The following is a 16,480-nucleotide window of genomic DNA, read 5'->3' as shown; positions in this document are numbered from 1 at the left end:
ACACCCAGGACTCCCTGGGCTTTTCACCACACATATTGCCTTCTCATTGGATATCACCTGACAGAATGAGACTCAGGTGATTACAGGGATTCACCAGGAAAAAGGGGAAAGTCGGCATGACCAGAACTAGAACACTGGCCAGTGAATGCAGTTCTGGGTGGACCATGGCATTGGAAGCCCAAGGATAGCTTGAATGTGGTTTAAAAAAAAAAAAAAGGCACAAAATGCACAAATGAAATACAAATGATGCTCAAACACAGCTTTTATTTTACTTCAAAGTTTACTTCAGCTCAGCTTGAGAAGGTGAGGGGAATGAAGCAGATGCTGTTAAAGGGCCATAGGAGAGAAAAGGTATCTGTGGGAAGAGAATAATCTCTTTTGACTCCATGTGCTGCCTCACAGACACACTGGAGCAGGGATTGGGCCCCCAAGACCTCAGGTAGCCCTGTGCCTATGGCTTTGCTAGGTGCAGCCTACATGGCTGCTCGAATGGGTTATAGGCTGGTGCCTGAAGCTTTCCGAAGGGGGCGTTGCATGCTGCCACTGACTCCACAGTTCTGGTGTCCTGGTGGTGGTCAGGTCCTGCTCCCACCGCTCCACAATGCACTCTCCTGCGGCCTGGATCCACTAGACACTAGACATTTCCCTGGTGGGGGCTCTCTGTGGCAGCTGCACCTCACATTTCCACTTGGCATTACTCTAGTGGAGGGTCTCTGTGGGCTGGGCATGCTAGCTCAGTTCTCTTTTCCTCTTCTTATAAAGCCACCAGTCCCATTCCTGTGATAACCCATTAATCCATTAACCCATGAATGAAGGTAGAGCCTTATCATCCAATGACATCTCAAAGGCTCCACCTTTCAGTATTGCCACATTAGGGATTAAGTCTCAACATGAGTGTTGGAAGGAACATTCAAACCAAAGCAGTATGAAAACAATATTCAACTCCAAGGTATATGGTCAAGATTACAGGTGGTAAGGAATAGGCTAAATTTGCCAGAGATGTGCTGTGGAATTATCTGTCTGTATTTCTAACTATGACCTTAGCTTCCTCAACTCCATTTCACTGCAGAATATGAAAAAATAAATTGAGATCCTGGTTCTTTTTTTTTTTTAATTTTTATTTTTTGAGACAGAGTCTCACCCTGTCACTCAGGCCGGAGTGCAGTGGCACAATCTCGGCGCACAGCAACCTCTGCCTCCTGGGATGACATCATTCTCCTGCCTCAGCCTCCTGAGTAGCTGGGACTACAGGTGCCTGCCACCATGCCCAGCTAATTTTTTGTATTTTTTAGTAGAGACAGGGTTTCACCGTGTTGGTTTCGATCTCCTGACCTCGTGATCTGCCTGCCTCGGCCTCCCAAAGTGCTGGGATTATAGGTGTGAGCCGCCGTGCACTGCTCAGTTTCTTATTTTTAATAGAAAAGTAGAACAGGGAAGGCACACAGGTCAGTGTGAGGAAGGGGGTCATGGTAGACATGGAGGTGGAGTGTTTGTCTGCCTCCTCATATTATGCTAACAGGGACACAGACAGATTCAGAGGCCCTTGCAAAAAGAGAAGCCAGAGTCCCTTAAGACACAAAGGGGAGGCGTGAAGAAATCCTGCATCTCAGTTGCACACAAGGCAGCTGTCTCAGGCTACAGAAGAAAACAGTCATGAACAAATTCAGGTCAGTTACAGTAAGTGATGACACTCTGAACAGCCCACCACACACTCAAAAATTCCAAATCAAAAAATCCCCACAACCCAGTCCTATCCCATCTGCCCCACCCTCCACCCACTTTAGACCCCCAGAATCTCACCTTTACAAGCTGTGAGAGACTCATCAGATCCCTGGGTACTGTCGCTACCTGGGGTAGAACAAAAACAAGACCTGGTTAGAGCCCACAGGAGATGTGGTGCAGGAGGAATTATGGGGTTGGGCGAGCTCCTCCACACTCCCGCCCCCTACTTACACGAAGCCTGAGAGTAGCTCCCTCCTTTTCTACCTGTTGGAAGAAAATGTCCTGTGAGGGGCCAGGGAGGAGGCAGGGCCACAAGGTCCTAGAGGAACCTCCTAGTCTTGGATCCCAGAGAAGTATCCAGAACTGTGACTGCAGACCCAGGGCAGGATTAGGAAACATGAAGAAAGCAATTGTGGGTCCTGGACCAACTGCCCTCCTGAGGTCTGTCCTCAGCAGGGACCTTCCCCTGTGACCTGTGACTGCTGGGCTCAGATCCCCATCACCACAATCATCAAGGTGATAAATCTGTCCTTCATTGTCACAGGTACCACAGGCGTGGTGGCTCACGCCTGTAATCCCAGCACTTTGTGAGGCCGAGGCAGGTGGATCACGAGGTCAGGAGTTCGACACCAGCCTGGCCAACACAGTGAAACCCCATCTCTACTAAAAGTACAAAAAAAAATTAGCCGGGTGTGGTGGCACGCACATGTAGTCCCAGCTACTCGGGAGGCTGAGGCAGGAGAATCGCTTGAACCTGGGAGGCAGAGGTTACAGTGAACTGAAACCACGCCATTGCACTCCAGCCTGGGTGACAGAGCCAAGATTCCATCTCAAAAAAAAGAGTAGGTGCTGGCACACAGGGCCCGGGCTGGGTCGGCCCGTGTGTGTGGATGGTGCTTCCCAGTAACAAGGCAGGACACACTTCTACCTAGGGCTTGAAACCCCCAGTGGGACAAGAAAACTCAGACTCTACCCCTCTCCCTTCCCCACCTGAGCTCTTCCTCCTCCACATCACAGCAGCAACCACAGCTCCAGTGACCACAGCTCCAAGGAGAACCAGGCCAGCAATGATGCCCACGATGGGGATGGTGGACTGGGAAGACGGCTCTGGGAAAACAGGGGAACGTAAGGGGCCCTGACCCCCAGGCCTCAGCCCTGACCCTGCAAAAGGGCTTCAGAAGGGCTCCTGCTTTCCCTAAGAGACATGACCTCCCATTCCCTTCCTTACCCCATCTCAGGGTGAGGGGCTCGGGTAGCCCCTCATGCTGCACATGGCACGTGTATCTCTGCTCCTCTCCAGAAGGTACCACCACAGCTGCCCACTTCTGGAAAGTTCCATCCCCTGCAGGCCTGGTCTCCACAAGCTCCGTGTCCTGGGTCTGGTCCTCCCCATCCCGCTGCCAGGTCACTGTGATCTCCGCAGGGTAGAAGCCCAGGGCCCAGCACCTCAGGGTGGCCTCATGATCAGAGACGGGGTGGTGGGTCACGTGTGTCTTTGGGGGTTCTGAGGGGAAGAGTCAGAAAATTCACTGTGTATCTCTCATGGGACACTCCAGCAGCACCCATGTGACCATCCTGAGAAGGAAGAGGACAATTATAGTAGGAGATGAGGACAAAACCTTGACACCAGCCTGAACTTAGGGATCTGGGATAGCCTCTTATTCCTTGGAAAGTTCTAGAATCGGGCTGAGATAGCCCAGGACAGAAGGTGAAAAGGGTTTTCTGGTCCTGGCCTGTGCGGATGCTGAGTGACTGAGAAAAGCTGGAGTCAGACCTCCAAAAACTCTTGGTGTGGGGCTGAGAACCAGGCACGAGAGAAACTCCCCCATGATTCCTAACACTGAGAGTCAAAGAGAACTGCTCATCAGTTCATTTGAAGAATGGACTCTCCAGCGGGACTAGATTCCTTAATTGTCCCTGAGAGAAGGCTGGTCATTTAAGAGAGTCACTCTCTGGTACAGGATCTCCTGTACCTGGGGTGACAGCCCCCTCTCCTGATCCAAGGGAGGAGGGGTATTCTGGCTTCCATCCCTGCGTCTTCTACTGTTTGAGGTCTGTCAGCTGTGGGCACAGTCCTAGCCCAAGAAGGAGATGGGAGAGTAGCCCTGTGGACCCTCTTACCCGAGCGCTGCAGCGTCTCCTTCCCATTCTCCAGGTATCTGCGGAGCCACTCCACGCATGTGTCTTCCAGGTAGGCTCTCTGGTGCTCCGCCTCAGAGCCATCATTTGACTTTTGCTCGGAGATTTGAGCCGCCGTGTCCACCGCGGACCAGGAGCGCAGGTCCTCATTCAGGGTGAGATAATCCTTGCCGTCGTAGGCGAACTGTTCATACCCGCGGAGGAAGCGCCCGTCGGACCCCAGGTCGCAGCCATGCATCCACTGGAGGGTATGAGACCCTGGCCCCGCCCGCTAGTCAGTCCCGCCCACCGAGCCCCGCCCCTGTCGCCGCCAACCCGCAGGGATTTTGGCCTAAACTGAAAATGAAACCGGGTAAAGGAGCCTGGGACTCTGCCGGGTCGAGGGTCTGGGCGGGTTCCGCAGCCTGGGGGTGAATCTCGGACCCGGAGACTCGAGGGGACCCGCGTTGTCCGTGAGGGATGGGGAGGGGTCGTGACCTGCGCCCCGGGCCGGGGTCACTCACCGGCCTCGCTCTGGTTGTAGTAGCCGCGCAGGGTCTCCAGGTTCACTCGGAAAGTCTGTGCGGTGTCCCTGGCGCTCCGTGTCTCCTGGTCCCAATACTCCGGCCCCTCCTGCTCCACCCACGGCGCCCGCGGCTGCATCCTCGGACTCGCGGCATCGCTGTCGTACCGCACGAACTGGGTGTCGTCCACGTAGCCCACGGAGATGAAGCGGGGCTCCCCGCGGCCGGGCCGGGACACGGAAGTGTGGAAATACTTCAAGGAGTGGGAGCCTGGGGGCGAGGAGGGGCTGAGACCGGTCCGGCCCTACTCCCGGCGCGGCTCCCCGAGTCCTGCGCCCCCGCCGGTCCGGCCCCTCTCTCCTCCGGGTAGAGGCCGCTTCCATCCCGACCCCGCACTCACCCGCCCAGGTCTTGGTAAGGGCCGAGAGCAGGAGAAGTAGGGTTCGTAGTGCCATGACCCCATTCTCTGAGTCGGTAGAGCCTCCTGAATCCGGGTGGGTGCGTGCGGACTTTATAGTCGGGAGTCGTGGCGACGCTGATTGGCTTCTCCAGAAACCCGACACCCATTGGGAATGAGAACTGAGTCTGCGTCATGAGTATCCAGGAAGAAGGACACGACCAGGTTAACAGAGGAAATGAAAGTGGTGTGGAATCCCCAACGCTGCGCCTCCCAGGTCTCCACACTCTGCCCTTGGGGCCTGAGACCCTGACAGCCACGCCCGGGGACCTGGAACATTGTTCTGCGCTCTCACCTCCTGACCGGAGCGCTCTTTGTTACACTATCTCCCTGAGTCCTGGCCCAGGGACTGTGTAAACTGTGTAAATCAGTGTTTTTTTCGTGTGTGTTTTTTGGAGCTGTGTGTGTGTGTGTGTGTCTGTGTGTGTTGGGGGGGGTGGGGTGTCTCGCTCCGTTGACCAGGCTGGTCTCGAACTTCTGGACTAAAGCGATCCTCCCATCTCGGCCTCTCAAAGTGCTAGGATTACCGGCATAGGATTACCGGCATGAGCCACCCTGCCCGGACTTTTTTTTTTTTTTTTTTCTGAGACAGTCTCACTTTGTCTCCCAGGCTGGAGTGCAGTGGCACGATCTCGGCTCACTGCAACCTCCGCCTCCCGGGTTCACACCATTGTCCTGCCTCAGCCTCCCGAGTAGCTGGGACTACAGGCGCCCGCCACCACGCCCGGCTAATTTTTTGTATTTTTAGTAGAGACGGGGTTTCACTGTGTTAGCCAGGATGGTCTCGATCTCTTGACCTCGTGATCCGCCCCCCTCAGCCTCCCAAAGTGCTGGGATTACAGGCGTCAGTCACTGCGACCCGCCTACCCGGCGATTTTTTTTTTTTTTGTATTTTGTAGAGTCGGGTTTTCGCCATGTTGCCAAGGCTAGTCTCAAACTCCTGGGTTCAAGCGATTCGTCCACGTCGGCCTCCCAAGGTACTGTGTTTACAGGCGTGAGCCTGTATTGTTAAATACTGTATTGTTTTAAATCCCAAAGTGTTGGAATTACAGGCGTGAGCCACCGCCCCCAGCAATTAGCCCGCCGTAAAAACTTTTAGGTTTCAGTATCTCTGTGCACGCTTAGAAATTAGTGAGGACCCAGCTGGGCGCGGTGGCTCACGCCTGTACTCCCAGCACTTTGGGAGGCCAAGGCGGGCTGATCACCTGAGGTTGGGAGTTCGAGACCAGCCTGACCAATATGGAGAAACCCCATCTCTACTAAAAATCCAAAAAATTAGCCGGGCGTGGTGGCGGCGCATGACCGTAATCCTGGCTATTTGGGAGGTAGAGGCCTGGCTATTTGGGAGGTAGAGGCAGGAGAATCGCTTGAACCCAGGAGGCGGAGGTTGCGGTGAGTCAACATCCCGCCATTGCCCTCCAGCCTCCAAAAAGAAATTAGTGAGGGCCGGGCGCGGTGGCTCAAGCCTGTAATCCCAGCACTTTGGGAGGCCGAGACCATCCTGGCTAACACGGTGAAACCCCGTCTCTACTAAAAAATACAAAAAACTAGCCGGGCGCGGTGGCGGGCGCCTGTAGTCCCAACTACTCGGGAGGCTGAGGCAGGAGAATGGCGTGAACCCGGGAGGCGGAGCTTGCAGTGAGCTGAGATCCGGCCACTGCACTCCAGCCTGGGCGACAGAGCGAGACTCCCGTCTCAAAAAAAAAAAAAAAAAAAAGAAATTAGTGAGGACCCAAATAAATTTTGTTTCTGTGGCTTGTGTCAAGTTTTATCATATAAAAATTAAAACAGATTAAAACAAAATATTAAAAATATTAATTCATTTAATATAATATTAATAACCCATTACATGTTAATGGAAACAACTTTTTGTTTTTTTTTTTTTTTTTTTTTTTTTTTTTGAGTCAGAGTCTTGCTCTGTCCGCAGGCTGGAGTGCAGTGGAACGATCTCGGCTCACCGTAACCTCCTTCTCCCGGGTTCAAGCGATTCTCCTGCCTCAGCCTCCCCAGTAACTGGGACTACAGGCGTGTGCCACCACGCCCAGCTTATTTTTGTGTTTTTAGTAGAGACGGGGTTTCACCATGTTGGCCAGGATGGTCTTGATCTCTTGAGCGGAAATAACATATTTTTAATGCAAAAAACCCACCTAACTTTTAATTTTTCCAAAATTAACAATGTATAGGCAGGGCACGGTGGCTCACGCCTGTAATCGCAGCATTTTGGTAGGCTGGGGAGGGCAGATCACGAGGTCAGGAGTTCAAGACTAACCTGGCCAACATGATGAAACCCCTTCTCTACTAACAATACAAAAATCAGCTGGGTGTGGTGGTGCCCGCCTGTAATTCCAGCTACTCGGGAGGCTGAGACAGGAGAATTGCTTGAACTCGGGAGGTGGTAGTTGCAGTGAGCCGAGATCACACCACTGCACTCCAACCTGGGCGACAGAGTGAGACGTCTGGGGAAAAAAACAAGAAACAAAAAACAAAAACAAAAACAAAAAAACAGGATCTGATTCAAGAAGTTGCCTTTGAGGTCAAACCAGCTGAGACTCGTTACAACCAAGAGAGCCGGCCAAATGACTTCAACCTGGGCGACAGAGTGAGACGTCTGGGGAAAAAAACAAGAAACAAAAAACAAAAACAAAAACAAAAAAAAACAGGATCTGATTCAAGAAGTTGCCTTTGAGGTCAAACCAGCTGAGACTCGTTACAACCAAGAGAGCCGGCCAAATGACTTCAGAAAGACCTCACGCTTCATTGTAATCCCGTTTCCAAGCTAAATTGCACTCCCATCCGTGCCGTGACAGTTGACAATCTCCATGACAATGAGTAGAAGTCCTAAAAGGACCGAAAGGAAAGCAGTATTACCGGTTTGGAGAAGTTCAATGCCTGTTCCCATAAAACATATGAATATTCCTCCCCCTCACTTTTAATGCCCAATTCCTCCATTAGAGCAATACTACATTTTAGCCCCCTCACCCCTCACTAGCCGCCTCACTAGCGGAGAAGTTGATTTGGGAGAGCTGTTCTCTTTAGAAGTCCTGTGCAGGAAATAAAGCTTGCTCTGCTTGAGGCTCACTTTCGGTTTCATGTATTGGCTCTGCGACTCCCAATGAGGAAAGATCCCACCTTCTGCAGCTACCAAGATTTTTGGTAACAAGAAGAGTGATTATTTTTCATTTTCGTAAGTGTCGTTCTTGGAAAATTTTGCAAGCGTCATTTTGGCTCATAGCATACATTCTCTTATTTACTAATTTTTAAAATTTTAACTTTTATTTTAGATACAGGGGGTGGCCGGGCACGGTGGCTCACGCCTGTAATCCCAGCACTTTGGGAGGCTGAGGCAGGTGGATCACTTGAGATCGGGAGTTTGAGACCAGCTGGATCAACATGCAGAAACCCCGTCTCTACTAAAAATACAAAAGTAGCCGTGCATGGTGGTGCACGCCTGTAATCCCAGCTACTCAGGAGGCTGAGGCAGGAGAATCGCTTGAACCCGGGAGGCGGAGGTTGCGGTGAGCCGAGATCACGCCATTGCACTCCAACCTGAGCAACAAGAGTGAAACTGTCTCCAAAAAAAAAAAAAAAAAAAAAAAAATAGATACAGGGGGTACATGTGCCGATTTGTTACATGGGTATGTTGTCTGATGCTGAGGTTTGGGGTATGGATCCTGTCACTCAGGTAGTGAACAGAGTACCCACAGGTAGTTTTTCAACCCATGTCCCCACCCTCTCCACTCTAGTCGTCTGCAGTGTCTGTTGTACGCATGTTTATGTCCATGTGCGCTCAGTGTTTAGCTCCCAATTATAAGTGAGAAGATGCAGCATTTGGTTTTATGTTCCTGCATTAAGTCACTTAGGTTTATGGCCTCCAGTTGCATCCTAGCCATTCTCTTACTTTGATTGAAGTGTATATTTTAAAAAATCTAGCCTTACACAAATATTGATTTGAAAAAGGAAGGATTATTATTGCTGTGTTTAGAGACAGGGTCTCTCTCTGTCACCCAGGCTGGAGTGCAGTGGCGCCATCATAGCTCACTGCAGCCTCGAACTTCTGGGTTCAAGGGATTCTCTCACCTCAGCCTTCCCAGTAGCTGGAACAACATGTGTGAGCTACCATGCCCGGACTGGGAGGATTATTTTTAACAGCTTTTCATGTAGTTGTGGATATTCATATTTCACATTACACAGAAACTGTACAAGTGGTGATTTCTTTTTTTTGAAAGCAAATAATCCATTTTAAAATTTCTTTTAATTTTATTTATTTAAAACATTTTTAAATTCCAATAGTTTTTGGGGAACAGGTGGTGTTTGTTTACATGGATAAGTTCTTTGGTGGTGATTTCTGAGATTTTGGTACATCCAGCACTCGATTAGTGTACACTGTACACAATGTGTAGTCTTTTATCCCTCACCTCCCTCCCACCCTTCCCCCACCAGTTCCCAAAGTCCATTGTATCATTCTTATGCCTTTGTGTTCTCATAGCTTGGCTCCCACTTATAAGTGAGAACATACAATGCTTGGTTTTCCATACCAGAGTGAATTCACTTAGAATAATGGTCTCCAACTTCATCCAGGTTGCTTTGAATGCCATTATTTCCTTTCTTTTTATGACTATGTAGTATTCCATTATATATATATATTATATATTATATATAATATCACATTTTGTTTATCCATTCATTGATTGATGGGCATTTGGGCTGGTTCCATATTTTTGCAATCACGAGTTGTGCTGCTATCAATCTGCTTGTACGAATATCTTTTTCTTTTTTTCTTTCTTTTTTTTGAGATGGGGTCTGGCTCTGTTGCACAGGCTGCAGTACAGGGGCATTATCTCGGCTCACTGCAACCTCCATCTCCCGGGTTGACGCCATTCTCCTGCCTCAGCCTCCTGAGTAGCTGGGACTACAGGCGCCCGCTACCACGCCCGGCTAATTTTGTTTTGGTATTTTTAGTAGAGACAGGGTTTCACTGTGTTAGCCAGGATGGTCTTGATCTCCTGACCTCGTGATCTGCCCGCCTTGGCCTCCCAAAGTGCTCGGATTACAGGCGTGATCCACCGCACCTGGCCTCAAGTATCTTTTTTGTATAATGTCTCCTTTTCCTTTGGGTAGATATCCAGTAGCGAGATTGCTGGGTCAAATGACAGATCTAGCTTTAGTTCTTTAAGGAATCTCTAAGCTGTTTTCCGTAGTGTTTGTACTACTTTACATTCCTCCCAGCAGTATGAAAATGCTCCATTTTCACCACATTCACGCCAACATCTATTTTATTTTTTTATGGCCATTCTTGCAAGAATAAGGTAGTATGGCATTGTGGCTTTGACTTACATTTCTCTGATAATTGGTGATATTGAGCATTTTTTCATGTTTGTTGGCCATTTGTATATTTCTTTTGAAGATTGTCTATTTATGTCCTTAGTGTACTTTTTGATGGGATTATTTATTTTTCTTGCTGATTTGTTTGAATTCCTTGTAGATTCTGGATATTAGTTCTTTGTCAGATTCATAGTTTGTGAATATTTTCTCCCACTCTGTAGACTGTCTGTTTACTCTGTTGATTATTTCTTTTGCTGTGCAGAAGCTTTCTAGTTTAATTAAGTCCCATCTACTTATCTTCGTTTTTGTTGCATTTGCTTTTGGGTTGTTGGTCATGAACTCTTTGCCTAAAGAATGTCTAGCAGAGTTTTTCTGATGTTATATTCTAGAATTTTTATGGTGTCAGGTCTCAGATTTAAGTCTTTGATCCATCTTGAGTTGGTTTCTATATAAGGTGAGAGATAAGGATCCAGTTTTGTTCTTCTACATGTGGCCTGACAATTATCATAGCACCATTTGTTGAACGGGGTGTCCTTTCGTTATGTTTTTGTTTGCTTTGTTAAAGATTAGTTGGCTGTATTTGGTTTCATTTCTGGGTTCCCTATGCTATTCCATTGGTCTATGTGCCTATTTTTATACCCATACCATGCTGTTTTGGTGACTATAGCCTTGTGGTATAGTTTGAAGTCAGCTAATGTGATGCCTGCAGATTTGTTCTTTTTTGGTTAGTTTTGCTTTGGCTATGCAGGCTCTTTTTTGGTTCCATATGCATTTTAGGATTGTTTTTTTTCCAATTCTGTGAAGAATGATGATGTTATTTTGATGGGAATTGCATTGAATTTATAGATTGCTTTTGGCATTATGGTGATTTTCACAATATTGATTCTACCCATCCATGAAAATGGGATGTGTTTCCATTTGTTTGTGTCATCTATGATTTCTTTCAGCAGTGTTTTGTAGTTTTTCTTGCAGAAGCCTTTCACCTCTTTGGTTAGGTATATCCTACATATTTTATTTGTTTTTGCAGCTGCTGTAAAAGGGGTTGAGTTCTTGATTTGATTCTCAGCTTGGTCACTGTTGGTGTTACTGATTTGTCTACATTGATTTTTGTATCCTGAAATTTTACTGAATCCATTTATCAGATCTAGGAGCTTTTTCGATGAGTCTTTAGGGTTTTCTAGGTATATGATCATGTCATCAGTGGATAGCGATAATTTGACTTTCTCTTTTCCGATTTGGATGCCTTTTATTTCTTTCTCTAGTCTGATTGCTCTGGCTAGACCAATATCCCTGATGAACATGCAAAAATACTCAATAAAATACTAGCTAATTGAATCCAACAACATATAAAAGATAATCTAGCATGATTAAGTGGGTTTTTTTTTTTTTTTTTTTTTTTTTTTGAGACGGGGTCTCGCTCTGTCACCCAGGCTGGAGTGCAGTGGCCGGATCTCAGCTCACTGCAAGCTCCGCCTCCCGGGTTCACGCCATTCTCCTGCCTCAGCCTCCCGAGTAGCTGGGACTACAGGCGCCCGCCACCTCGCCCGGCTAGTTTTTTGTATTTTTTAGTAGAGACGGGGTTTCACCGGGTTAGCCAGGATGGTCTCGATCTCCTGACCTTGTGATCCACCCGTCTCGGCCTCCCAAAGTGCTGGGATTACAGGCTTGAGCCACCGCGCCCGGCGATTAGGTGGGTTTCAAACCAGGGATGCAGGGATGGTTTAACATACACAAGTCAGTCCGGGTGTGGTGGCTCATGCCTGTAATCCCAGCACTTTGAGAGGCTGAGACGTGCAGATCACTTGAGATGAGGAGTTCAAGACCAGCCTGGCCAACATGGTGAAACCCCATCTCTACTAAACCCACCTCCCAAAGCCAAAAAACAAAAAACCACAAGTCAATAAATGTGATACACCACATAAACAGATTTTAAAAACAGAAATCATATGATCATCTCAATAGATGCAGAAAAATCATTTGACAAAATCCAGCATCCCTTTATGATTAAAACTCTCAGCAAAATTGACACAGAAAGCTATCTATGACAAATCCACAGCCAACATTATACTGAATGGGGAAAAGATGAAAGCATTTTCCCTGAGAACTGGAACAAGACGAGGATCCCCACTTTCATCACTTCTATTCAGCATAGTACTGGAAGTCTTAGCAAGTGGTAATTTCTTAGAGGTGAGATACAACCTGAATCCCCATCGTTAAATATTTGTATTCTGTTACATTAAAATAGATTGGTCTATCTCCCTCATTGAATGGATCTTGTACTAACGACTAATGTAGTGGTGGGATCATAGCTCACTGCAGCCTCAACCTACCACCTCAGCCTGCCAAGTAGTTGAGACCACAGGCAGGTGACACTATACTCAGCTAATTAAAAAAATTTTTTTTTTTTTTTTTTAGCTGGGAGCGGTGGCTCACGCCTGTAATCCCAGCACTTTGGGAGGTTGAGGCAGGCGGATCACGAGGTCAGGAGATCGAGACCATCCTGGCCAACATGATGAAACCCCATCTCTACTAAAATACAAAAAAATTAGCTGGGCATCGTGGCGGGCGCCTGTAGACCCAGGTGCTTGGGATGCTGAGGCATGAGAATGGCGTCAACCAGGGAGGCGGAGGTTGCAGTGAGCCGAGATGGCCTCCACTGCACTCCAGCCTGGGCGACAGATCGAGACTCCGTCTCAAAAAAAAAATTGTTTTTTTTGTACAGTCGGGGGTCTCCCTGTGTTGCCTAGGCTGGCCTTGCACTCTTAGACTCAAGTGATCCTCCTGCCTTGGTCTCCTAAAGTGACAAGATTATAGGTATGAACTACCGCGTCCTGCTGCTACTAATTTTTTTTTTTTTTTTTTTTTTTTTTTGAGACAGACTTTCACTTTGTTGCTCAGGCTGAAATGCAGAGGTGTGATCTCTGCTCACTGCAACCTCTGCCTCCTGTGTTCAAGCGATTCTTGTACCTCAGCCTCTCAATTAGCTGGGATTAGAGAGACCCACGGCCACGCCTGGCTAATTTTTTGTATTTTTAGCAGAGATGGGGTTTTTACCATGTTGGCTAGGCTGGTCTTGAACACGTGGCCTCAAGTGATCTGCCTGCCTCGGTCTCCCAAATTGCTGGGATTACAGGTGTGAGCCACCATGCCCAGCCTGCTACTAATTTTTGTATGTTGATTTTGTATCCTGCAAGTTTTACTGAATTTGCTTATTAGTTCTAATAGTTTTTTGGTGGAGTCTTTAGATTTTTCCAAATGTAAGATTATATCATCTGCAAGCAAAGAGAATTTGACCTCTATTTCTTTCTCTTGTCTAATTGCTCTAAGTAGGACTTTCAATACTATGTTGAATAACAGCTGTGAAAGAAGGCAACCTTACTGTGTTCCTGATCTTAGAGGAAAGGCTTTCAAGTTTTCCACATTCAGTGTGATACACCTGTGGGTCTGTTGTATATGGTTTTTATTATGTTAAGCCATGTTCCTTTTATACTCAGTTTTTTGGGGGTCTTTATCATGAAGGAATGTTGAATTTTATCAAATGTTTTTTCACCATCAATCGAAATAATCATACGGTTTTTGTCTTTCATTCTGTTGATATGATGTATCACATTGATTGATTTGCATACTTTGAATCGTCCTTGCATCCCTAGGATAAATCCCACTTGGTCATGATGAACCATCTTTTTTAATGTGTTACTGATTTTGATTTGCTAGTATTTTGCTGAGGATTTCTGCATTAATATTTATCAGTGATATTAGCCTATAGTTTTCTTTTCTTTTCTTTTTGGAGACAGAGTCTTGCTCTGTCACCCAGGCTAGAGTGCAATGACATGATCTCAGTTCACTGCAACCTCCACCTTCTGGGTTCAAGCGATTCTACTGCCTCAGCCTTCCGGGTAGCTGGGACTATAGGCACACGCCACCACACCTGGCCAATTGTTGTATTTTTAGCAGAGACAGTCTTACCATGTTGGCCAGGCTAGTCTTGAACTCCTGACTTCAAGTGATCCACCTGCCTCAGCCTCCCAAAGTGTTGAGATTACAGGCATGAGCTACTGCACTCAGCCAGTTTTCTTTATTTTGATGTGCCTTTGTCTGATTATGGTATCAGGGTAATACTGGCCTCCTAGCATGAATTTGGAAGTGTTCCCTCCTCTTCTTTTTGGAGTTGTTTGACTAAGATTGGTATTAGTTTTTCTTTACATGTTTGGTAGTATTTAGCAGTGGAACCAGCGGGTCCCGGGCTTTTATTTTGCTGGGAGACTTTTTATTATGACTTTCGTTACTTGCTATTGGTCTGTTCAGGTTTTGGATTTCTTCACTGTTCAGTCTTGGTAGGTTGTATGTGTCTAGGAATTTATCCATTTCTTCTAGGTATTTCAATTTATTGGCATATACTTACTCAGAGTAGCCATTAATGATTCTTTGAATTTCTGCAGTATCAGTTGTAATCTGTCCTTTTTAATCTTTATTTATTTGGGTCTTCTGTCTTTTTTTCTTAGTCTGGCTAAAGGTTTGTCAATATTGTTTAACTTTGCAAAAAATTAACTTGTTTCATTCATCTTTTGTATTGTTTTCTTCATTTCAAATTCATTTACTTCTCTGATCTTTATTTCTTTTCTTCTACTAATTTTGGGTTTGGTTTGCCCTTGCTTTTCTAGTTCTTTAAGATACATTGTTAGATTGTTCATTTGAAGTTTTTTTCTTTTTTGATGTAGCCAGTTACAGCTATAAACTTCCCTGTTAGCACTGCTTTTACTGTATCCCAGAAGTTTTGGTGTGTTGTGTTTCCATTATCCTTTGCTTCAATAAATTTTTCAGTTTTCTTCTTAATGTCTTCATTGATCCACCAGTGATTCAGGAGCATGTTGTTTAATTTCCATGTGTTTGTATGGTTTTCAAAATTGCTCTTGTTATTGATTTCTAGTTTTATTCCATTTTGGCCAGGGAAAATGCTTGATATTTCAATTTTTGTGAATGTTTTAAGATTTGTTTTGTGACAAACATATAGATCCTTGAAAATGATCCATGTGCTGAGGAGAAAAATGTGTATTCTGCATCCATTGGACAGAATACTCTGTAAATATCTATTAGTTCCATTTAGTCTGTAGCGTAGATTAAGTCCAATGTTTCTTTGTTGATTTTCTGTCTAAATGATCTGTTCAGTGCTGAAACTGTGACGCTAAAGTCTCCAGCTGTTATTGTATCGAGATTGATCTCTCTGTAGCTGTAATAATAATTGCTTTATATAACTGGGTGCTTCAGTGTTGGGTGTGTATCTGTTTACAATTGTTATATTCTCTTGCTGAATTGACCCTTTTATCATTATTATAGACCTTTTCTGTCTCTTCTTATAGTTTTTGTCTTGAAATCTATTTTGTTTGATATAGGTGTAACTACTCCTGCTCTTTTTGATTTCCATTGGCATGGAATATCTTTTTCCATTCCTTTATTTTCAGTCTATGTGTTTTTTAATAGGCAACATGCGTTTCTTGTAGGGAACAGATCATTGGGTCCTGTTATTTTATCCATTCAGTCATGTTGTCTTCTGACTGGAGAGTTTAGTCCATTAATATTCAATGTTATTATTGATAAGGGAGGACATTTTGTTATTTGTTTTCTAGTTGTTTTGTGGTCTTCTCTTCCTTCATTCTTTCCTTCATATCTTCCTTTTAGTGAAGGTGATTTTCTCTGGTGATACGATTTAATTTCTTGCTTTTTGTTTTTTGGATATCCGTTGCATGTTTTTTAATTTGCGGTTACCATGAAGCTTACAAATAATATCTTATAACCCATTATTTTAAGCTAATAACAACTGAACACTGTTTGCATAAACAAACAGGCAAAAAGAAAACTAATAAAAACTCTATACCTTAACTTCATCCCCTGCTTCTTAACCTGTTGTTTCTATTTATATCTTATTGTACAATCTATGTCTTAAAAAGTTGTTGCAGTTATTTTTTATTGGTTCATATTTTAGTCTTTCTACTTAAAATATGAGTAGTTTGTATACCACAGTACCCTTGTTATAATAATATTCTGTTTCTTTTTTTCTGTGTACTAAACTATTACCAGTGAGTTTTGTACCTTCTGATGATTTCTTATTGGTCATTAACATCTTTTTCTTTCTGATTGAATACTCCCTTTGGCATTTCTTGTAAGACAGTTCTGGTGTTAATTAAATCCTTCAGCTTTTGTTTGTCTAGAAAAGTCTTTTTTTCTCCTTTCTGTTTGAAGGATATTTTCACTGGATACACTATTCTAGGGTAAAAGTTTTTTTCCTTCAGTACTTTAAATATGTCATGCTACTGTCTCCTGACCTGTAAAGTTTCCACTG

The 16,480-nt window shown here is 45.5% G+C and overlaps 1 protein-coding gene across 7 annotated transcripts in view; it reads right to left on the bottom strand.

Moving 5' to 3' along the window:
* Positions 1-244: 244 nt before the first annotated feature.
* Positions 245-16,480, bottom strand: part of LOC126953098 (popy class I histocompatibility antigen, alpha chain E) — a 221,050-nt gene continuing 204,814 nt past the window's right edge. The window contains exons 1-8 of one of the 7 annotated variants that reach the window (XM_050788458.1): positions 4,765-4,948; positions 4,365-4,634; positions 3,844-4,119; positions 2,951-3,226; positions 2,713-2,829; positions 1,954-1,986; positions 1,801-1,848; positions 245-1,635 (exon numbers count right to left, since the gene is read on the bottom strand). In XM_050788458.1, coding sequence (XP_050644415.1) covers positions 1,631-1,635; positions 1,801-1,848; positions 1,954-1,986; positions 2,713-2,829; positions 2,951-3,226; positions 3,844-4,119; positions 4,365-4,634; positions 4,765-4,819 — 1,080 coding nt within the window. In that variant the 5' untranslated portion in view covers positions 4,820-4,948 and the 3' untranslated portion in view covers positions 245-1,630. The other 6 variants (XM_050788457.1, XM_050788462.1, XM_050788461.1 and 3 more) reach the window with 6 other exon arrangements.

Source organism: Macaca thibetana, chromosome 4, assembly GCF_024542745.1.
Source record: "Macaca thibetana thibetana isolate TM-01 chromosome 4, ASM2454274v1, whole genome shotgun sequence".
NCBI lineage: Eukaryota > Metazoa > Chordata > Mammalia > Primates > Cercopithecidae > Macaca > Macaca thibetana.
Note: the sequence above shows the minus strand (reverse complement) of the source record. Positions and strands in the feature narration are given on the sequence as shown.